At 43.3% G+C, this 23879-nt stretch overlaps 2 protein-coding genes across 4 annotated transcripts; one reads left to right on the forward strand and one right to left on the reverse strand.

The window, feature by feature from the left end:
* Positions 1–1640: 1640 nt before the first annotated feature.
* traf6 (TNF receptor-associated factor 6) lies at positions 1641–6672 on the reverse strand (the record flags this gene model as incomplete). Of its 3 annotated transcripts, none has more annotated exons than XM_084016569.1 (8): positions 1641–2432; positions 3212–3532; positions 3628–3705; positions 4003–4074; positions 4204–4362; positions 4725–4875; positions 5056–5381; positions 6604–6672. In XM_084016569.1, the coding sequence occupies 8 exons, from the start codon at positions 6670–6672 to the stop codon at positions 1827–1829; spliced, it is 1782 nt and encodes a 593-aa protein (XP_083872695.1). In that variant the 3' UTR covers positions 1641–1826. The 3 variants fall into 3 exon arrangements, with proteins under 3 accessions (XP_083872695.1, XP_083872696.1, XP_083872697.1); XM_084016570.1 differs by having other exon boundaries at positions 6492–6633; XM_084016571.1 differs by lacking the exon at positions 6604–6672 and adding an exon at positions 6318–6439.
* Positions 6673–6776: 104 nt separating this feature from the next.
* Positions 6777–22509, forward strand: ttc17 (tetratricopeptide repeat domain 17). Its single transcript, XM_084016518.1, has 25 exons — positions 6777–6969; positions 7542–7631; positions 7828–7997; positions 8772–8883; positions 10429–10560; positions 10975–11084; positions 11202–11349; positions 11962–12101; positions 12579–12739; positions 13099–13211; positions 13398–13550; positions 13924–14039; positions 14203–14356; positions 14453–14524; positions 15000–15224; positions 15980–16199; positions 18068–18187; positions 18466–18761; positions 18866–19019; positions 19131–19251; positions 19634–19793; positions 20492–20575; positions 21071–21190; positions 21275–21418; positions 21499–22509. Exons 1-25 carry the CDS (start codon positions 6799–6801, stop codon positions 21628–21630), a joined length of 3618 nt encoding a protein of 1205 aa, XP_083872644.1. The 5' UTR covers positions 6777–6798; the 3' UTR covers positions 21631–22509.
* The last annotated feature ends 1370 nt before the right edge of the window (positions 22510–23879 follow it).

The raw sequence follows: 23879 nt of genomic DNA on the forward strand, positions 1-23879 counted from the left end.
CAAGACAGCATCCCATTCTTTCTTACTAAAAGTGTTCCTAACATTTCCCTGTCTTTGTGTCCATTCCACTTGCACATTTGAATCCTTGTCTGGCTGAGCGAGTTGACTGTACACATGAAAGTCATTTAAATACGATGCCGTTAGCTCTTCCAGATGTTTTATTTTTGTTTGACTAAGGATGATAACAAGTCTTTGTGGCACTTCTTCATTGCTTTACATTTATATCTTTGATATGATTTAGTATGGGAAAATGTAATTCCTGGGGAATTAGTTTCACCTGCTTGCTTTCTTCTTCACTTTTATGGCCTGTCACACTACTTTTAAAAGAAAAATAAATGTTTTATAACTTTCTGCCATCTTTGAGAACGTGTCACCCACATGCCCCCATTGTGTCTGCTGGAAGAGGAATTAGTAAAATAAAAATGCAATCCGCTGCTGAGATCTGCTTGTCAAAATATTACTCCACAGCACCTCTAGTGGTCAAAAAACTCCATAGGGTAAGCTTTAAAGCCCAAGTTATGCTTCCGCATCGACACAACGCAAGGGGGTTTGCGGACCCCTTACGTCCTTGCGGACCCCCTTACGTCCAACGCAAGGGCCTGACGTGCACCTCCCAAAAATCCTAGACGCGCGTCGAGGCGACGCAACGCCAACGCAACACCAACGCAGCGGCATTGGCTGTGATTGGTCCGCTAAATACATCCGCTGGAGACCGCTTTTCCGGTTTCCACTCATAAACACCGCCATTTAAACTTTTAAAAGGCTACTTTTATTGGTTGCACCTCGTTTTATTGTTTGCACCTTCTCGCTTTTGCACAAAGAAATAAAACACCAAGTTCTGAAAAATAGTGGACGTTTAAAGCCGGAAAGTAAACAAATAGGCTATAACGAGGCTAACGACGATATACGTCAAGAGTCTCGGACGGTCGGTCAGTCTTTACAAAAAACATAGCGCCCTTTACCGGTGTGGCATTGAATTGCATTTCGACACGTAAACCCAACGCAGAACCATCACGGTCTCCCAGCAACTGCGTGGCCGTTGCGTGGCCGTTGCATTATCACTACGCGGAAGCATAACCGAGCCTTAACACATCTTTCAAGATGCTACATTCAAAATTCAGAGCATATCTATGATCTCCACATGGCGACGGCTGTGGTGGCAGCTAGCAGCTAACAGTGCTGACAGCGCGAACAGTGCAAACAAAAGCAACAGTGACGACAGAGCTAACAGTGTTTTCCTTAAGGTGGCGAGTAGCTCGCCAGAGGGCCACACACATGCACTAACGTGGAGCTGGACCGTCTACGTGAGCAAAGCACAGAGAAGCTGGGATCACAACACACACAGAGGGACAGTGGCTTCGTTCTCTGCCCGGGAAGACGTTACTACACCATATCCTTACATAGCTAATACGGTAATGCTCTGAATTTCAAAATTGGCACCTTTTAACATTCACTGCTGCAACAACCAGAAGAGAAGGTGCAAAGTCTTGTAGTAATATTCAGTCTGCAGGCAGCACGTACACATTGAGATATTGAACTGATTAAACATTAAACAATTTACAAAAGTTGATTTTATGAAGCGTGCTGATCATCGGTACCATGTGACTACATACATTTCAAATACATTAAAAAAAGGGATGTACTCTATATATTTATTAAAACAAAAATCACACTGACATTTTTAAAAAGGTGGTAAACAAATAAATACCATACTTGCAGTGTGAAAATCTAATTTTCCTCCACCTCCAATTAATTCAAAGGAACTGTGCGGAATTTAAACACTAGGGGGCGTAACGTGCTGACATCTTAAGCCTACGAGTTTGATTTTAGTCCCTCGAAACCGAGGCCTCGGGTCCTCTAGGCTGCACTGTTGGCCCCTCGCGGTGAAGCACACTGTCAAATCGCGGCGTCACCTCACAGCGGATGAGCAGAATGTCGTCTTTGACGAACGCCCTCTGACTCAGCTGATGCAGGTGCAGGAAGGTGACGTAGCCGAATCCCTTGGGGTTGCGCTGGATGGTGGGCTTCTGGAAGGCCTGCAGGTCCGGTTTAGTCTCCATCACCTCCATGTGGTGCTGGCCCTCGGGGCCCTGGTCTAGGATGGCGAGGCGGATGGTGCCCTGGAACGGCCAGGTGAGCTGCCCGTCGAAAGCCCCTTGCATGGTGTGGACGAAGAGGGAGATGAAGTTGGAGCAGCGCGGCGCGTTGGGGGTCTGCAGGTGCAAGCGCAGGCACAGCTTGTAGCCGGGACGGCCCGTGTAGAAGCCGGGGCTGTGCTCCACCACCGGCAGGCCGGCCTCCTGGTTCCGCAGGTGAGCGGAGAAACCTTTGAGGCGCCAGATGAAGATGCCGTGACACTGCTGGGACTCCAGCTCCTTCACCGTCTCCTCCAGCATCGACACTCGGCGCCTGATCTCCGCAAGCTGGCCAGCCTGTAGAGGAGACGACACAGCAGCGAGTCATCAGAGCAGCTTCGGTGCTACATCTGTGTTTACACATGATGTGTTCAGGCACAGTAATCAGTGTAGGCCCCCTGTGTTTCGGCAGCGCTCGAGAGCCCAAGACGCAATTACTGTAATTACGCATGAAAAACAAAAACAAAAAAAAATAGAAAAAAAGTCAGTAGTTAAAGTAAGTTTTGGGCCATATTTACATATTGAAGCGAGAGACAGCTGTATTGATTCAAATAGAAGCAGATTGGTTCCATCAGACGTTGAAACGCCTCCTGTGCACACAGTTAAAATGTCTCTCTTCACACGTGTACAGCTGCTAAAACAAGGGAACAACCATCTGTGAAAGAAATAGAGACCCACCTCAAGCTCAAGAAAAATATAGCTCTGTGCTCTGATGAATGGCTAAAGCATCATGGATTTTTAATAGAGCTATAGTTTGACACTTTCCCCCAAGTGACTACAGTTTAATGAAAAAAAAATAGCAAATACTAAAAAGTATAAAAGTATCGCCTTTATGAACAATCATTGAACAATAATTTACCTTCTGAACTAGTTCTGCATGAATTCATGATGTATGTCAAGAAATTATTTATAAATTACATATTATATTGCAACCTAATAACTAGAAGTTAATTTATTTTTTATAACTTCATGTTAAATGTATGCACTGTCTGATGAGAAATTAAACTCATGCCATCCAAGCAAGATGCATCCAAAAATGTCATCATAGATTCTATGATACAAACATACAAACTGACCTGTGTTTCTTTCAGGATGATGACTTCACGCAGCTGGTGATCCTGCCTCACCAGCCGTCCGTCCATCTCCCTCAGCCTCTGCATCTCCTCGCTCGGCTGACAGTTGGCGCTGCAGCTCGCGGCTCCTCGGGGCCCACTACAGGCAGACGCCGGCGCTGCGGCTCCAGCTCCTTGATCCTCGGTGGAAACCGAAGGCCCCAGCGCCCACAGGGACTTGGGCGCGGCGCCGTTGAGGCTCAGGCCACGCAGGTACTCGGCCATGTATCGCATGTGCATCTGTGTGAACTCCTGCATGTGCTGAGCCAGGTTGTGGCGTTGCATCTGCAGAGGACAGACAGTAATTGTGACGTCAGCTCTGCAGGGCTCATGGGAATAAGGTGTAGTTGCGTGTAAAACATTTTCATTTGATCACCTACCCTTTCCTTACATCCAAAGGTGCTGAAGTTGCAGGCGATGGGTGCTTTTGGACAATCTGTATCACAGTGAGATTCCATCTGGAACAAAAATGGCATCAGCTTCATTTGTATCCGTTCATCAAATCAGGATTTAAAAAAAAAAAAAAAGGATTTCACAGAATTAATAAGGCAACCCTGGAAATAACCAGCATCTATTGCACTTCTGCAGAAAACACAGATCAGCTGTGACTCGCACCGTGACCGGGTGTGGAATGGTTCTCCGTTGTCTAATCAAAAGGGGAAGTTACCTCAAATGGCTTAAAATTCACAACTGCAAAACACTGATTTGCCAGAGGCCTTTTATTCCCTCCACGGTCAGACATCATTATAACTCACCTGGTCTCTGATGAGATCCATCTCACAGTATTGGCACGTCACACTGGCAAAGGGACACTGCTGCTCATGAAGCTGAAGTAGCAAACAAAATTGTTAGGGGACTAATCCTCCGCCCAAATACACACTGCAGCTGTGCAAGTCTCCTCTGAGAACTATTCTGCAAGAGGAGCAATTAGTTACAGTTAAGTGAGTCCCCATTACCTCGCTCTCCTCGTAAACAAAGCACGCCACACAATCTGGACATGACACCGGCCTCCTTTGGCACTCAACAGTTGTGTGCTCCTCCAGGTGGCTCTTCCTCACAGACTGTTGGCACTGTGGGCAAGGCGCAGTGGCAAACTGGCAGTTTGCCAAATGATTCTGGGAGGAAAAAAACAAGACATGGAAACAATACAGTTAATTTTATTCTGGAGGAGGACAGCAGTGGTTCAATTTCATTGTCCACACCAGAGGAAGATGCAGCTCTTTACTTGGCACCTACAAGCCAAAACAAGGCTGCACAATGTGAGGATGTCTGTGCTTCTGAATATAAATGCTAAAGTTAAGTAGTGATGGATGTAAACCATACATTACATGAATGTTATTGTGATTATTTATGGTTTACACTGTATAAAAGAGCTAAATATCATTTAAATCTTACTTTTAAACGAAAATGCTGTTCTGTTTTCGTGTTCTTGGTTGACCTGCATTCAAAATCACTCAATCAATCTTAAAATGCTCACCTCTAAATGTCGGAGCTCCATTTTTTCCGCACAGCCAGAGTTCGGACAGCGAACGGTTAGCGACAGAATCTCCCGTTTGGCAAAGTTGTCGGGAAACAACTGGTCTTCTAGGAGCCTCTCATTGTCCACGGGGCATCTCTGTCCTGTATCCCTGTTTCACAAGAGGAAGGAAACGGATCATTTCTGCAGCGCATTAAGAATATCAAGATTCTACAGGGAGCTTTTTAATTCTGGGCAGGAATGTTGATGTGAGTGAAAGTGTTGCATCATTTAGACACACACTGGATGCAGAGCACATTTATTTTTTTAAGAGAGCTGAGCAATAGCATACCGAATGGACTTCTCAATGCAGTTCTTGCAGAAACGGTGACCACAAGGTGTTTGAATGGCATTCCTCAAAGCCATGAGGCAGATAGGGCACTCGTATTTACTCTCTAGGGCTGGGTCGAACTCTACATCATAGCCCTGGAGGGGGGCGGCGGCCTGAAGACTCGTGGAGTTGCTGCTGATGAAGGTGCCAGGGCCCTCTGAAGGGCTCAAAAGGGATTCCCGTTCCTTTTCCAGCATTGCCAACGCACAGCCGGACAGCTCCCCACCGACAGCTCCTTCATAGCTGTCCTCCTCCAAACTCGCCTTATTGCTTTCAAAGGAAGCCATCTGTGGAGAGAGAGAGGCAGAAAGTGGCAAAAGAAATAAAGAATTATTATAATGTATGTAGATATTCCAAGTCGGCATCAGCAATTATTTCCTTTTCGCTACGTAAGACGGCTGAAAAGGTTTTATTTCACCTAAGCTCAAAGGAAACAGCTGGACAAAGTGGTGCGAAGTGCATAAAAAAAAATTGCTCCATCCTCTGCTGAAAATTACACCATTAGGCTACATACAATTTTGATTTTACAGGGCTCATCTCACCATAATAACCATCTTTTCATCTTCCTTCTGCTTTTGAAAAGGCAAAGAAAAGAAAAAAAATATAGCAGACTCCTTAATTCATAAAGCATCGTAGATAGATAGATAGATAGATAGATAGATAGATAGATAGATAGATGATAGATAGATAGATAGATAGATAGATAGATAGATAGATAGATAGATAGATCCATTAACACACAACATGACAGACGAACATATATCACATAATACTTATGTACACAATAGTAAACATAGATGGTTTGTGGTGTTAAAATGATCCATACTGGAATGCTTCAAGGCTGCCAATTACAATCAGCTTCATTATTGAATAATCAGTTGATATTTTTGTTTTCAATTAATTGATTCAAATGTTTCAAAGCCCACGTTTTATGTGTCAGTGAGGTTATGTGATGTCTTCGGGTTTCTGTTTTGGTTTGTTTAACATGAGCTCACCCAAAAACGAAATGGCAATACAGTCAGTGATACATCTTGAATAGTCATTAAAGTAACTATACAGCTGCATCTGTGTAGCTAGAAACCACATTACTCATGCTGCTATCCACTAGCTACACACACTTAAACTCCTGCTAAAATGTAGGTAAAGTTAGAGCTACACCCATAACGGGAAGTAACGTTTAAGTCATCCGTTTTCATAATTAGCATGATTAAAGTGGTACCTACTTAACGCAGAGACGCCAGTTATTCCATAGCAGACACAATAAATAGGCTTGGCAATGTTGTCACTTGATGTAGCAACGTTAAGTTAGTCATGCCCCTGGATGCGGAACTGCAACTTTGAACCGGACTGTGCTAATGAGCGAATAAAAAAAATATATTTAAAAAAAATATACTGACCAAAGCAGCAAACACACGTCCTCTTCAGCCAAAAATAATATTAATAATAATAAAAAAGAGCACTAACGTAGTGACTGAGTGGTGGTAGATATTATACTTTTATAATACCCACCTTTTGCCTTGAAATCGTCTCGAACTTTTCGTTTCTACAGTATTTCCTGTTTTCCTTTCCAGACGTCATCAAAGATAACCTGTTGAGTGTGTTTTTTGTGCCAGTCTCGGATGCGAGCGCCCCCGTGTGGCTGGAGGCCGAACTGTAGCGTTGCCACACACCACCACTACAGACAGAGCAAAATGAGACAGAAAAATGGCGGACCTCAGGAAAATCTGTCCTGAGTCTTTGCCCGGTCGTATCCACTATTCGCGAAAGACGTCAACCCAGGGGAAGCTTTTCATCCTTCTCTGCATACTCATAGTGGACTCCGGCGGAGCTACGACCCACTGGGTTGTCACAGAGGACGGGAAAATCCAACAACAAGTACGGCAGTTAACGCTAGCTCATTGACCCGCTAGCGCGTACGTTACGGCGGCTAGCTTGTAATGCTATTTTTCGTTAGCCCTTTAACGGTAACGTTTTTTTTTCGCTATGTGGTTCGTTAACGTAATGTTAGTAGTTTATTTCATCTTGAGAAGACCCCGGTTTTTGCCGGCTTCGGTAACGTCGCGTACGGGGAGGAAGTGTAATTACACATATTTATATTTGGCTAAGTCGGTTAGCTTTACGCTAGCCACCTCAAATCTGACGTTATCGTTAAGGTGTGTGAGGTCAAGATGACCAGTGTATTACAGGGCCCCTCATGTCAACCGCTTATTTGTCACGCCATGGATTTGAACTCTGACGTCGGTTAAAGTGACAGCTGTCAGCAAACTGCTGCCTTCATTCAGAGAGGAACTCTATTGAGTTTCCAATGCTTACATTGCGATTAGACTTTTAACTCCGTACGACTGTCATTACCTTAGATTAACCCGCCGGTTTGAATCTGTTTTCGCACTCACTGTGACTCACATTAATGTGTTTACTTTTCCTAACGCACTCGCTTTGGTTTTCAGGTTGACTCCCCTTTGAATCTGAAGCATCCACATGATGTTGTGATCTTTATGAGGCAAGAGACTCGCGTTAACTACCTCAAGAAACTGGAGGTGTGTGGTGGTCTCACTTAATCAAGTGTCGTGTGTTTCTCTTTTTTTTGTTAATCACTCTTTAACAACTAGAGTGTCTTGACTTCAGATTAGTTTGTGCAGTAAAGAGATTACAGTATGTCAATCCTGCAGGAAGGGGAGGGGGCATTCTCCTACCGCAGCTTTTATTAATTGTCCTTTGCTTGTCGTTGAGCAGAAGCAGCTAGTGGCGCAGAAGATTCACATCGAGGAGAACGAGGACAGAGACACGGGGCTCGAGCAGAGACACTACAAAGAGGATGCAGACTGTGTCATGGCTAAGGTCCCCCTTGGAGACCTGGACCTGTATGATGGCACTTATATTTCCCTGGAAAGCAAAGACATCACGTAAGCTCTCCTCGACAAAACACCTACTTACCAGCATCCATGTTATCTTTACGGTGGTTAACGGCGGGTTCACACTGGATGCGGAAGCGCTGCATTTTTCGGTGAACCGTAGCCTTTGACCTTTCAGCGTCCATGTAGAATGGACGGTTCACACGGAACGCTGCCGGCTTGCAATCTTCAATGATAGTTTCACCGTCTGGTCTACCTTCTCTGCATGTCACGAGAGAAACTGGCAAGAAAATACCGTGATAATCTACTACAAATTTATATAAATAAGGATCTCATTCTGGCAACTGATAATATATTTAATTTTCCTCCTCTCTCCCCCGCTGTTCTCCTGGAGTTTCAATTACATGGATTCCCCTCCCACATGATAACATTTCAAAATCCATGCAGCATATTTATTTGAAATAGCAGAGTGTCACTGCTGTGTGTGATTTGTTTTTTTAAAATAACCTCTTTAGTCCACGTTTTCGTCAGCTGTGTCTAAACGGAGAAGGAGCGCGATGATGAGTAGCTACACAAGCAGACCGACAAACAGAGATTAGCTCTACAGAAAACAGCAGAAAACAGCAGAATCGCTTGTTCACCGGTGTGGAAAAATACACTTCTGGTGTAAACAGCCAGGCTACCGATTGCCGTGTTAATTGACACAGCGTGGCGCTTCCCTGTACATTGTGAAGCTGGTGTAACGGATCATTTAAATTGTGTTTTCTCTCATGATAATGAAGAAATTGTGAATCTTAAAGAGATTTTTCTGCTCTCCTCCTATAGCCCCGAAGACTATGTGGATTCCCGGTCAGCTCTGCCCCCAGATCTAGAAAAGCTTGACTGTGCGAAAGTGTTTGAACTACCGTATAGTATCCATGCCTTCCAGCATCTCAGGGTGAGTAGAGGCCAATATGCTAAGTGGTTGTGCAGAAGGGAACAAGATGGGAATGACTCATGATAATGAGTACCAACTTAGTTGCCTTCAGCACACACTATGAATATTTTGTTGTGGGTGGGGGGGACTCATCAGTCACAGGTGCTTCCCACAACAGTTATTGTTTAAATAAGATTAAGCTATTTGTATTCATCCAATGTAAGCGTCCTGTTTGGAATGTATTTATCCTTTACTTTGGTGCAGCTGACATTTACAGCAACGCCATGTTTACAGTTTCAGTGGGAAATAATTTAAATGATGTAAAAACAGAGACATGCAGGAGAGAATAATACACAACCAGAAAATGGGATCACAGTTAAATCAGTCATAGGCAGATATGGGGTGAATGTCAAAGCCAGTCTTGAAGTGTGGATATAAGTGTTTTTGATTTGTTGGATTTGCAGAGTTGTCGTGTTAATCGGTGCACTAACAGCTAAAGCAAGGTCACTTCTGGTCCAGAGTTACTGAAGCATCAGCTAGTCCCTCCGGCAAGTTACGCATGGACAGAGTTCAAGAGCACCAAAGATTTTCTGACAAAGACGTTGCAGATTTATGAACACCAAAGTTTATTAAGGAAGGGGAAGCGCAGCCAACCTTATCAAATAAAATGTAGAAGTGATTATTGTAATTATCTTCAGTAATGACCCTAAGAGCTTAATGGGAAATGCACTCTAAAGGCTTAGAGTTGAGGCAGCCGCATGTCGATAAATTGCATCCCAATAATCCAGAACTAAAAAGAAGAAGAGCTCAGAGGGAAGATGGTTTTGTTTTTGTAACATAAAGCACAGCTTTGTGTTGCAGGAAATGTATATTCTGTGACCAATTTAGCAATAAAAAATAGTGAAAGGAAGGACGGACGGACGGACGGACGGACCCTCAAAACAACCCCCCGACTGACTGAAGGCAACTGATGTACCCACTCAAGTGATCACATCACATCCTCCATGACCTTCACTGGCTCCTGGTTAATCACAGGATTCATTTAGAGATTCTACTCACCACCTACAAGGCCGTCAACAACCTGGCTCCCCCACTGTCTTTGTGACTTACCCACTAGCACAGCCCCCTCCCGAGGACCAAGCACTGAACCTGGGAAGACGGTCCTCAGTCCTCGCCCCCTTCTCCATAGAACTCAATGCTAAACCTCAACAAAAAGGCCCACAACATTGTCATCAAAAACCCACCTTTGCAGACCACCCTTTCATATATATTCATATACGAACACGTTATAAATCTAAATTATTATTATGCTGTTATTTATTGTTTTGACTTGCTTTATCAGGTTAAAAGTCTAATGAGAGTTCACCAGTATATCCTGTTTGATGTCATATAGTCACAGAGATACTTTAGAAGTTGGTATGCTGTGTATGTAGTTGTGAAATACTTGAGAATTTCAGTAAGCCCTGCTGTCAAGTGAGATCATTTGTGGCATGCTTATTATGTGCACAACAGAGATGTCTCCTTTGTGTGACTCATCACAGTAACTGACCCTTCTGTGTGTTCCAGGGTGTGCAGGAGCGGGCAAACCTGACCTCCCCGCTGCTTTCTAAGGAGGATCCGATTTTTAGTTCGCTGTCTCACAGGCTGGGCCGTAGTGTGGATGAGGTGGGCCATCGCATCCATCAAGCGTTGATGAGGGTAAGGTCTGCCTTACGAAGCTATACACATGTTTAAGACCGTTTGCAGATATTGGACAAAAGCGGAATGTGCACAGGAAAAAAAAACACATCTGTTTTATAGAAATGATAAAGCATGGCAAATCCATTATATCTGCTAATGGGGAGCAGACCCATATTTTCAGGATTTTGTGTACTGTGTTAGACTGGTTAGTGATACCAAGATGTTGGAGCAATAGACAAATAGTCAGGACAAGCCCAGACATATTCAGAGTGCTAGCAAGTCAGCCCAATTAGACTCAGATTTAGGTCCATTGTTCAATGCAGCAGAACTATGTTGGAGGGGAAAAACAAGGATTTCATTGAGGCCTAAATGCTGGCAGTTTAGAAAACGTGTGTGTGTGTCTGTGCACATCTTTACGATTGTGTGTTGCAGAACTCATCGTCCTGGGTGCTGTACAACATGGCGTCATTTTACTGGCGTATGAAGAACGAGCCTCAGAAGGCAGTGGACTGTGTGGTGCGTGCTCTGCATTTCTCCCCAAGGTACTGTCGGTCCGAAGGCCACTGCAGGAGTGCACTGTTTATTGTATGAGGCTGCTCACAGGTGTTCACATTCTCACAGTGTGTGTGCGCGTGTGTGTGTGTGTGTTGTATGTCTAGGCAGCACAAGGATATAGCCCTGGTCAACATGGCCAACGTCCTGCACCGCGCCCATTTCTCAGCAGATGCTGCTATTCTTGCCCACGCTGCCCTGGACCTTACCTCAGATCTCTTCACCAGCCACTACACCTTAGGAAACATTTATGCTGTAAGTTTAAAAAAAAAACAAAGGAAATCATTCCCCTGCAGAAGCCACAGACTTACCTTCTAGTTAACCATTTATTGTGACGTCAGACCACAAGTTCAATAGTGTGCATGCTAAAGTAAACATAAAGCCAGATAGTTTACACACTTTTGTAGTCTGACATGGAGGACAATTTGAAAGCAAAATATCTCGTAGCATCAATGAGATGCTTTAGTAGATCAATGGGATCCCACTGGCTATCATCTGCCATCGCCTTTTTATTTGTTTAAAATGAGCGTGTAAACTGGCTTTATGTGACACCATCCAGTTGTACACGCTGTGTCTCAACCCCAGAAATATATAGCTCCATGACCACGGAGGTGATTTGTCTTCAGACCAATAGCTGTTGGGAATTAATGAAATAAGCTGCATTTGAATAAACTCATATTAATATAAACCTTCTGTTTGAGTCCCCTAAGCTTTATAACAGCAGTGCATGGCACTCTTTCTTTTTGTTTGGTCTATTTCTCTATTTTAATTTTGTTAACAGTGCGGTTGCTACATGAAACAAATCACTGCTTGACCCCTACTATATCCACGGTCTGCTTGACTCCTCTTCTATCGTTGACTGAGCAGATGCTTGGGGAATACAACCACTCAGTGCTGTGCTACGAGCAGGCACTGCAGGCCGAGCCAGGCTTCGAGCAGGCCCTGAGGAGGAAACATGCTGTGCTCTGTCAGCAAAAGCTTGAGCAGCGTCTGGAAGCCCAGCACAGGTACGCAAGCACTTGTACACACTGTAAGGATTTCGTTTGGGGACGATATTCACTACGATATCTAGGCATTTTCAAACGGATAGAGAAACAGAAAGATATTTTTAATCCTTTTTAATCCTAATTCATTCAGAGAAACTGGGACTGTCCACCATATTTTGGTTCCTGAACGGTTTTCTTGATTGGTCTAGGTTTCCATGACAATGTAAACACATCATTCAGTATAGGGTGTTTTTAATGATGACTGTAAAACCAAGACATTTTTCCCTGTGCAGGAAATGTCCACCCCTCCATAAGGAAGTGTGATTATATAAGTAAAAGGAAATTCCCCAGAGCTGGCAGAGTGTCAGTGTTTTGTTCATGAATGCAGATGTGGTTTTGTGCAGATACCAAGGCTTTAACATAGGTCTTGTGGTTTGGATATATAGTCATGTGACATGCTTTGTTTCCCTACTGTGCATCATTTCCCGATATTCTTAGATCCCTGCAGAGGACATTAAACGAACTGAAGGAGTACCAGAAGCAGCATGACCACTACCTTCGCCAGCAGGAGGCCCTGGACAAACACAAGCTGCTGCAGGAAGAACAGATTCTGCGCAACATTATCCACGAGACCCAGATGGCCAAGGAAGCCCAACTTGGTAAGATGCCATGCACATAGAGCTGAGAACACTTAGAGCAATCATGACGTGTGCAACGCCTGTATAAACTTCTATTACATTATAAGAAAAGAAAAGCGAGTTGCTTAAGCAGGTCAAGAAAGAGTGTGTCAACTTGTGCTGGCTGCATGTTGTTTGTGAGATAAATCCAGATGTTCATAATTCAGAACAGTCAAGATAAATCTTTGTATGGAATTCATTAGAGGCTAGATTAGGCACGCTTACCCTGTGAGTCAGAGATGTGCTGTCACGTTAATCTAGCTTTGATTTTCATGCGTATTGCTACACACACGTGGCGGTGTTGAGCAACACCTGAGTATCGTGTGTCATTTGTGCTGCAGGGAACCATCAGATGTGTCGGTTGGGTCAGCAGCAGCGCAGCCTCTACTGCCCCTTCGACCTCCCTGTGCGCTATCACCGTGGCGATTTGTTTGAGCATGTCCACTACGTCCAGGTGAGTCGCAGAGATCATACAATGAACTTAACTAGCACAAGTGTTTTCCTGAAATCCACTTTCAGTATGAAACAGTCAATTTCAGTGAACTTTCATCACTTAAAGCATACAAACAGGTTACCAGTGAAAATCTATTCCAACGGTTTCTGTTTCTCAGTTCTTTCGGTTCCCTCTCTTTGTTCTCAGTTTGGGGAGGAGGTGTCAGTGGCGTCCAGCGTGGCACTTGTGTCAGAGCGCAACTCAAACCAGACCGCAGCCAGCCCCCAGCTCCATCCCTCTGTGTCTGGAGACCAGGACCCCGCTGCTGCCCTCTGGGGGAGCCACCAGGATTACACCCAGGCAAGATGACATTCATTGTTTTTTGTTTGTTTGATTGCATGGCTTTTGTCAGCTCAGTGACCACGGAATACACCGTCAAATTAAACCAAAAAACACAAATGATACCTCTGCAATGCTAATGCACACATTGAAATTTCAGAGACCACATTTTTATCTTGCATGTTAATGTGAAAACAGTCCTAAAAATGTATATATATATGAAATATTTTCTGGTGTGTCACTGGTTTGTACTGTACTGTTTTGTCAGGAGTAACTTTCTCTCCCAATTTATTTGTGTAAATATTTACACACTTACAAAGTTCAATTACACAACATGAATATTCAACCATGCTGTTGTTTTGGAGAATGAGAGCAAAGTGTGTTTTTGCTGTAGGACATGCAGAGGATGTTGTGGCCTCAGAGGGCTGACTGTGCCCACGACTACCCAAGTGTTCCCCCTGCTCACCTGCTGCCAACTTACTACCTTCCACCTGAAACACAGGGCCTCGGGTCAGTATGCATTCCTGTATGGGGGGTTGTTTCGTGGGTTTATAGTATCAGCATAGATGCGTTCCACTTAAGCTTCAACGCAAAGAACACAGGTTTGAATTAAAGTGAGAAAACTGACGAAAAATGACTTGCGAGTACCATATGTGTAATTGTGTATCTTCAGGCCAGTGGCAACTCTCCTGTATGAGAGCAGCAGTCCTCTGACGGTCGCTCTGCCAGACTGTGGTCCCGCCCAACAACCATACCCAGCCCTTCTGCCCGCCTCACTAGACTGGCCTCTGGAAGAGAAGAAGCTGCCAGATCCCTCTGCCTCCCAGGTATCTTGTCTGCCTGATGCGGACCATGAAATACTGTGCCTTTACACTGTGTGTGGAAGAGTATCCTGTCATTAATATTACCATGTTTGATTGCAGGTACTGCAGTTACGTAGTGGGGGATGGACGCTGGAGCAGATTGGCTCCAGAATAGCTCAAGCTATGAAACAAGTAAGAGGGCCAAGTGATCAACTTTCTCACAAAATTAAGGTTGGAAGAACTGAAAAGACTTGATGCATTTGTCGTTTTATCCTGCAAAAGGGATGTTCTGCTGGCTAAAAATGAGATGCTTTTCCCGCATATTTTGTCCACTGATCTTTTGTGAATGAGAGGGGAGAGATAAACGGTTTCTTTCCGTCTGAGCTTAGCAAAATCTGCCAACACGGGTGTCAATCACCGGTGAAGTCTGATTTCATCTTTCATAGAAGAGAGTTACTCCCACTGAGTCCGGCTGAAGGGTAGTCACAGGCCTTCTCTACCATTAGTGAGGCTCACACTCAAACTGAGTAATGGTCTCCTTGAAATATCAGATTTGAGAACTTAATTATGAATCACTAATTACTTTAAATGACTCCCAATGCTGTAGTCTGAACACAACTTTAGTCCTTGATGTTCAGCGCTAACAGAAGTGTATTTGTGTGTGTAGGCCACTGTACCCCGCTGGCAGGTCCACAATGAGGCGGCTCTGTTCTGGCGGGCCAAAGGCAATGGCAGCCGTGCCCTGCAGTGCCTGCGCCAAGTGTTGAGCTCAGCCCCTCCATCCCACCGTCACTTGTCCCTCACCAACGCTGCTAACCTGCTGCTACACCACGGCTTGACCACCCACGCACAAACACTGCTGGAGCAAGCGTTGGCCCTCAATGCATCAGAGGTAAAGGCAAGAACATGAACTCCTAGGTTTGACCCTTTTACACAACACGTGTCTTACCTTTACTTTACTGATCATTTGGCCAGGTACACTTACTACATCTACTGTTAACAGATACTTATACAGGTCAGGTTAGCAGAATTTTGTTTTGGACAAAGTTATGTCTTTGTTTTTTTAGCCTTTCTATGACTCACCTGGAAAGTGTACTTTGTTTGAAATCCTTACAGCGATATGAGTCACAAACGATACCCTGCCCTGATTACCAGTTGAGCAACATTTGAATGCCACATCATGGCCAAACTTGCCTAACTAAGCAAATCTTTTCTTGGCCACTCACTGTACTCTTAGTCAGGTTTAGGCATCCAGCTGTATATCTTACTATGTCAAAAAATGTCAAAAGTCACTCAGGAACATGACTATAAGTTTGGTCCTCTCCAGTGACCTGCAGATTCTCCACATTTCAATCCAAAAGAGTCCCGTGGGAAAGATTTAAAGCATGAGTGTGTGTGGCTTTAAAAAATGTGCAGAACCTGCAAGATACTAATGAGTCAGCATGAACTAGAATCAACAGAGAAGTTTCCTTCTTCTTGTTAAATGAAGCCAAAAACAGGTCTATACAAAGCATGCTGGTGATAAACCAACCAAACTGCAGGTAGAATATATGTGAGCAGTAGTAGTAGATAATGGTAATATCTTAATACTGTATATGACTCACATTTTCACGTATGCTCCCTTGTTGTTCTGCGGTCCTCCCTCAGCCCCACACCCTGCTCAGCCTGGTGAGCGTACAGTTGGCCCAGGGCAACGTGACGGGCGCTCTGGCCTTGTTCCGCCACATCCTGGTGACGGCCCTTTCCTCCTCCTCTTCCTCCTCATCCTTCGCCGGCTGTGAACAGTGCCGCAGCAGCCTCCCTCTGCTGCGGTGTCTGCAGTTCTACCCCTTCCTTTACAATCTTTCACAGAGGCAGCCCTGCTCCGGTAAGTGAATCAAACGTACACGTCGACCTATTTGGATGGTTTTCCTTCAAATTTTAGGACTTAATATGGTTCATCGTCTTGATTTTGTCAGAGCGGGCAACTAAACTGTGAAAAGTGTGAAGTTTCGAAACATCAGCATTATTCTGGGGTGAGATTTAGGGGAATTTGAGACACTATTAAAGAGGTAATTGAAGTGAAGTGAAGGTTTTATGTATGTTTTGTGTGCACTGTATCATTTGTTTCTCAACACAAACCTCCTTGTTGGTAAATCTTGCCATATTTAACAAACATGCAGGGATGATAGTCATTATTATTTTTTTTATTTTTTTTAATCTGAACTGTGTGTAAATCTGACTGGTGGGTCTAATTTTATTGTCCTGATGACAAAATATGGACAAATAACTAATTATATGGATACGTAATTGTTTATTTTCCCTAAATTGTCCAGCTGTACGAGCTTCCTGTGCTGAGCTAGAAATTCCCCATTGGCCTTAAATTGCACTCGTGTGCTGTTGGACAGGTTTTGCACATATCGTCCGTTGAGTAGCTGTGAGAAACAAATAGTATGTTGTGCTTCTGATGTGAACATAAACCTCACCTTCTTCTTCATCCAAATCAGTAGGAGTGTAGGGAAAAGTGCTTTGAAGTGGAGAAATGTTGCCACTTAATAATTTAGCTGGCAGAAAATAGCTGATGCCAAAAATAGATGGGACTATATTTTACGCTCCAAAGCAAAATATTTCTCCCTTTTTAAGCATGCCGAGTACATGAGGTCACATAAGCACTTAAAGCACACGCCTACCTTAAGTTCGGGTAAAGGTTTAAATATTATAAATATTATAATTTTATAGTTGCTGCTGTTCCTCCCACATGTTTGATCTTCGGTGTTGCTACACGCAAACAAATGGCTCTCTGTCTTTTTATCAACAACATCATGAATAGAGTTTTTAGAGTCTTTGGTAGTAGCTAACTACTGCAATTGAGAAAAAGGTCCACGGCACACCATTATGGAAATGTATATCTTTATAATAAAAAACAACATAAATAACAACATTCTGGCAATGTTTATAATCCATGGCATAGCATGTTTTCATCACTGCCATCTCCTTGTTATCTCTTGTAAATGCTGAGTGCTACTGGGTTACCTTTTGAGCCATCCATGTTGCCTCTTGAACCTAATGTAGGTGTTTTCATTGGGCTCCCTTGGCCCCCTTTAAGATCGTGATATCCAATAATGAAGTGCACGGATCTAATGGCTCCCCTGCAGGAGCCGGTGTTTCCAAGTTGAAAACAATCGGAGCTTTGCTAGAGTAAATTGAGATAGTGAATGGAGTCAGCAGAGTGGAGAGAGAGAGAGAGAGGGAAGCTGAAGGGACTGATTTGTTTGTCCCCAAAAAAACAAACAAATGCATCACTTTCTGCCCAGGGGAGAAATGTTCCCAAGGAAGAGCTAGTGCAAAAGCTTTCCTGATGTCCCGACTATGTCGGTCAGTGACCGAAGTAGTCGAGTAGTAATAAATAAGAACCATATTTATAGACAGAAAGTTGCTTTTAATTCAAATATCCAAACGTCCTCAGTAACCTGGCTGTAATAACATGATTTTGTAATTTCCCACAGAAGAGTGGACTAATTGTTTGAGAATATTCATTTAATTCCAAATTTACTGACACACTTAATGCACAACTAAAATACCTTCCAATACATAGAAAGTGTTTGAGAATACATTTAACCTTTTTGTTGGTCGCCTGTCTTTTCTCTTGTCCTTGTTAATCATTTGCTTGTGAATGCATTCCCATTGCATTCCATCTGATAAGTTCGTGGTGATGTTTGGATAATAAGTGCTTCCTCCTAACGTGTGTTGATCCAGAGGGCGCTGCCTGCATGGCTGAGAAGGACATCGCTATACAGCTGGAGGAATGGGAGGCCAGCGAAGAGAAGCAGGAAGCCCCACCCATTTCTGCCATGGAGGACTCTTTGCTCTTTGAGAGTAAGAATATGATTTAGTTCTATATTATCCTCATTTGCTGATAATATTATTTAGTTCTATATTATCCTCATTTGCTGTGTCCTTGCATTGGATGTACTTTATTTAGTCAATGATGTCCTTTTATTATCATTTTCTTTTGTTTACTTCCAAAAAGTTATTGAGTCAGTTAGCTTTATTTGCTGCCCTGAGAAATGTATATCTATCAGATTCTAAACCGCGTTCAGTTTGTGCTCCTATTTTTATTTACTTACATGATCATATTTCCTTCCACTCTTCAGAGGTCATCTTGGACAGCAACGGGTCGGGTGAAGCAGCTGGACAACAGCGAGCTTCTCCCTCTGCCTCAGCAGCAGCTAAAATGGCCACCCCATTCGGCGGTGGAGTAGCTGAAGGGGAGGAGGAGTGGCAGCTGAAGGAAGACCTGATGGGAGCTTTCGAGGGGGCGCTCGATGTCGGAGGCAAGCGGGGAGACCTGCGAGGTATCCGGGTGCTTAAGAACGACCGCGTCATGGGCGCCCGTGCCGGCGGCGGGCCCTGCTTCGGAAACTGTGAGGATGACGATGGAGCCGAGTGGGTAAGTCTACATTCCCGTTCCCTTTTCCCACAATGGAGAATAATGTTTGAGTATGTGAGGCCTGGGGGTGTACAGTGGAACTGAGTTTGACTTCTCTTCCTCAGATCACCTTCCAGGTAAAGCGGGTCAGGAAGGCTAAGGGGGACGGGACGGAAAGTGTCGCCAGCAGTGATGACGGCCAGAACGGGGAGTCGCTGCCCGGAGGTCACTCTGTTTTGGAGATAAGTGGGCCGACGATCCCATCGCCTGGCCCTTCAGGTACCACATCTACCTTACATTTACTTTTCTCCACTGGCTCCGAGCTGCTAGACTGAGAGGGGGTTTGTGTTTGTGTTTTTTTTTAATATTATTATTTGTGATTTTGGGCAGGCCGCTGGAGGGACTACACAAGTCTTGGCTGGCCAGGGCCGGAGGAGTGCCAGCGGACACGAAGAGTTGACCTTACCACCGTAGCGAGCACCTGGTTGGCCGTGTCTGCCAAGAACATCGAGTAAGACTCTCCCTGTCCTGATCACGGTCACATTTTCATCATTTGATGTATTATCACAAGTACTATAGTGTGTAAATATAGCTGTGAATGTAGTCGCCACTGAAACATTCACCAAGCACACACTGGAAGTAACAGCTCTAATGTCTTCTCTTCTTTTTGCTCTCAGAACAACAGAAAAATAATAAATATCCACAAAACTCTTCTTTTTTAAATATGTTGTGTTTTTAGAAAATGGCTGTTCAGTTTTGGGAAATAGAAAACAGGAGCATTGCAGCCTCTTTGAAGTTCTTGCATCACACTATATCAACACCCATTTAAATGAAATTAAATACAAAATGCAGTCTTATGTTTGACTTCCCCTTTTTCCTGTCTCTCCTTTCAGCATCACAGAACACATAGACTTTGCGACTCCACTCCAGGAGCCAGCTGCTGAACCTTTATGCAACGCTAACCTAGCAGCCAGTATGCACACCCTCGACCACCTGGCAGGGGTGGCCAATCGGGCCGCCATCCACTACACTGGAGAGAGCCAACTACGTGAGGTAGGCGGACGCAGAAGCCATAGATTACAAGGATTAACACGCACGCTTTTCTTTCTATAACTAAACAGAATAGAGTCGCACTAACGGTGTTACTTGGTTTAACAATGAAAAACAAACAGACTGGCGGTTAGTTGTCAATCAAAAGTAATGTAAACATTCTCAATTATTCACTCCTTTATGTCAACGTCTAGCTTGTGTCCTAAACAGGACCAAAATACTGTAGTTTAAACTCAGCCGGGTTTAGTTCCCAACGTGTTGCTGTTTACTTTGGGAACCGTCTGGGACAGTCATATTACCTACTGTCTCTCTCTTTGTCTGTGAATCCTATTCCCATATAACCATTATGAATTATGTTTAATATACACTATAAACTAACTAGATGATGATACATTTTAGTTTGTTAGCTCTATAAGAAATATGAAAAACATGAATCCGTCATATTTCCTTTGACAATAATCGTGAAATCAACATCATACATTATCCATATTCAACAGGTTTACTTACTTAAAGCAGGTTTTATAAGCTTTGTGCAAACTAATATGAAAAAAAACAATCATAGGTTGATTTAAAGAACACACAACAGGTGTGTAGAGTCAGTGTTATGTGGCAAAAAAGGACATGATTGAATCTTATTAAATAATCACAACTTCTGAGGATACAGTCTCACACGTGTGTGTTCTTGTCCTCACCCCACACAGGTCCTGCAGAACCTCGGCAAAGATAAGTTTTCCCCTCAGTCCTTTGAGCAGGTGGGAACACGCATCGCCAAAGTGCTGGAGAAGGTAAGACCTCTCACGCGTTACAGAGAACCTTTTTTATATTCAAGTAACGTACATTAATGAGTATCAGCTGAATGTACAGCTTCCTTCTAACAACACGGTTAACTCTGATTATAAATCAAATATTTCACGTGAATGAGAGGATCAGATGACACTTTATATTGTGTGCTATGTAAAAAACACATTCAGGTGTATAAACACTTGCTAACTCTTTAAAGCGCTGTTGGCCTAATATTGCAAATTTATTTTCAGGAAGACGGCCGCTATGGTGCAGCTGTTTGTTTTTTCACAATCCAATATTTATTTTCAGTTATCAGTTGTTGTTGTTGTTGTTGAGTACATACTCAAATTTAGAATATTCTTTGACAGCCTTGGTCACAAAACATGTTCACATCATCTGACAAATCATATCAGAGCCGTCAGTTTATTTCTCTCCACAAATCTCTCGATGCATATTAGATTTGACATTTATCCCCCTTTCTTAATCCCTGACTGCAGAATCAGACATCATGGGTGTTATCCAGCATGGCTGCACTGTACTGGAGGGTGAAAGGTCAAGGCAAGAGAGCCATCGACTGCCTGCGACAGGCCCTCAACTACGCCCCCCATCACATGAAGGCACGTTGTCCCCAACAGTCAACCCACCTGATTACTTTATACTTGAAACATGAAAATAATCTCTATTCTTTGTGTTTTGTGAAGGACGTGCCCCTCATCAGCCTGGCCAACATCTTCCAGAACGCTCGGCTATGGGAGGACGCGCTCACAGTCGCCCGCATGGCAGTGGAGATCGCCCCGCACTTCGTCGTGAACCACTTTACCCTCGCCAACGTCTACATAGCAATGGTAATCCAACCGCCGCGACCTTAAAACGTCAATAACGAGTCACGCGTTGCTGACGTGGTTGTTGTGTTCCTCGCCGACAGGAGGAGTTTGAGAAAGCCATGCGCTGGTACGAGTCCACGCTGAAGCTGCAGCCGGAGTTCGCCCCCGCCAAAGACCGACTAAGAACCATTCAGTGTTACCTGCTCACCAAGAGGGAGCGCCGCCAGCCCTAGACCACTGAAGCAGTGTTGATCACAGGACGCACACACCCGACAACAAACACTCAGACACTCATCTGAGGACCACGGATGTGAAGTAGCACATAAGTAGAAGTGCTAGAAACTTCCACGTGGTTTAAGGTGAAGTATCAGGATCCATATATCCAGTAGAATCTGGGTTCTAACCCCCCAAAAAAGAAATTAGGTTTGAAACGAGTACAATTGTAGATAATTTTGCCCCACAACTTATTCATTTAAAAGCAGGACCTCTTGTTATCTAACAATCAAGAAGTTATGATTGTCAGACTGTTTTTTTTTTCTTCTTCTTTTTTTTTGCTTGACTTGCAGGAAATTAAAGGGGGATTAAATCAAATACGGTTTGCAAATTCCAGTTAATTCTTCTGCAATATTTTAATTTCAGTCTGTGCTAATTGGAAGAATACATTGTTAGTGTTTTGATATGAGGAGGTGGCATCTACAGTAGGAAGTTCTCAAGGATAATACATACTACAGCCTGGAGGTGGCGCCATGTTTTAAATTGTTGTATTTGTTGAAATGGTAAGGAATGCGCCTCTCAACTCAGAGGTTAAAGGAGTTGGAATCAAACAGTATATGCCCTCACTATTTCTGCTTCATAAAGTGGATGGGAATTCTCAATTTTTGCACTTTTTTTTCTCTATATATCATTCCTATTTATATGGGACCTACAAACTCTGATTTTGCTCCAAGGTAATTTAAATACAAAAAGAGAAAAACCGAAATACGCTATTACATTTGCTTCTTAACTTATGGGATTCATAAGGCAGAAAAAGGATTTGCCGTTGACGATCTATAAAAAAAAAAAAGTGGAATCTGTATTTAATGTACAGTATTAAAGGCAGTGTGTGGATTTCATCAGTTCATTTCTCTGCGTCAATTCTTTTCTTCTTTTTTGTTTAAATTAACACTTTTCAGCCATGCTAATTTAATCCTTAATTTACAAACTACTGTCCTAAACATTACTGCAGCCCTTTTCTAGTTGACATTTTAAAACTGACCCAATGATGGCGCTCTCCAACCTTTTTTTTATACACTGTCCTTCCATCGACTCCTACGATGGCTCCCGTTCTGCCGGACGGCTCAGGATATATTTTTTGGGTTAAAAGTGAAATGTTAAAAACAAAAAGCAAACCAGGTTGCAGCAACTTGCATATTTTATAGACGGCAAACGGCCACACATCCTCTGGAATGACTGATCTGTGAGTCAAACGTCCAAACGGTCACTCACTTTATCACACCCAAATGTTCAGCTGTTTAATCAACTTGGTTAATTTGGTTGGTTTTCAAGAGGATCAGAACTAGAACTGTGTTTTTAGTTGTAATGTATCATTTTTACTGTAAAGTACAGCAACAATACAGCACATTTTGGGTTGTGCATTGAAATTCAGGTTGAATATAATTGATCAGATTAATGCATCAATTTTAAGAGTCAGATTTAAAATACTACTAATGCTTAAGATACTGAAATCAAAATAATTTAATTTATTTGAATCAATACATTTTATTTATTTTTTCAATAATTTGATTGAACTCAAAACAGATGAGCAGATTTCCTTTCTGGTAGATGTTAAGAGTGTGATTTCATGTGTTTTAATAAAGACCAAACCATTCTGTGGTGCATTGGCAAGAGTTTAGAATGACGGCAATATCGTGAAGTTTCAAGTATTTTTGTCTTTATTTTTCAACTTTTAACAACACAAGACACTTAAGGATTTGCATGTATGTGTGTGTGTATATATATGTATATAACCTCTATTTGTTATTCAACATTTAAGTCATCTGTAGTTGCATCCAGAAGCAAATTAATGATAATTTGAAAGGTGCCCTCGCGTCATAGTTTGGTAAGTTGAATATGAGGGTGTTGAGCATCTTTTAGAACAAACATGGAACAGTGTGTCCTCAAAAAAAGTGCACATACTATCCATGTGAGAACAGCCCCCCCCCCCCCCCCCCCCCCCCTTTTAAATCGCAAAAGCTAAAAATGGCACAAGCACAGTGCCGCCTGCTATTTTTAGCCTCCTGTAAAGGAATAAGATGGCTGCAGAGGAGCTGAAGTGTATGCACAGACTCCTATAAATACAAGCACAACAACACATGAGGATGCCGATGCACATTTCCCTCCTCCCCCTTCAGGTTCGGTACCGCCGAGGACAAAACGAGAGCTGCTGCATCGCTAATGCACTTATTTATTGTTAGCCCCCCTTGGTCTATTCCTGTGCAGCCGA

This window comes from Eutrigla gurnardus (genome assembly GCF_963514095.1).
Source record: "Eutrigla gurnardus genome assembly, chromosome: 1".
NCBI lineage: Eukaryota > Metazoa > Chordata > Actinopteri > Perciformes > Triglidae > Eutrigla > Eutrigla gurnardus.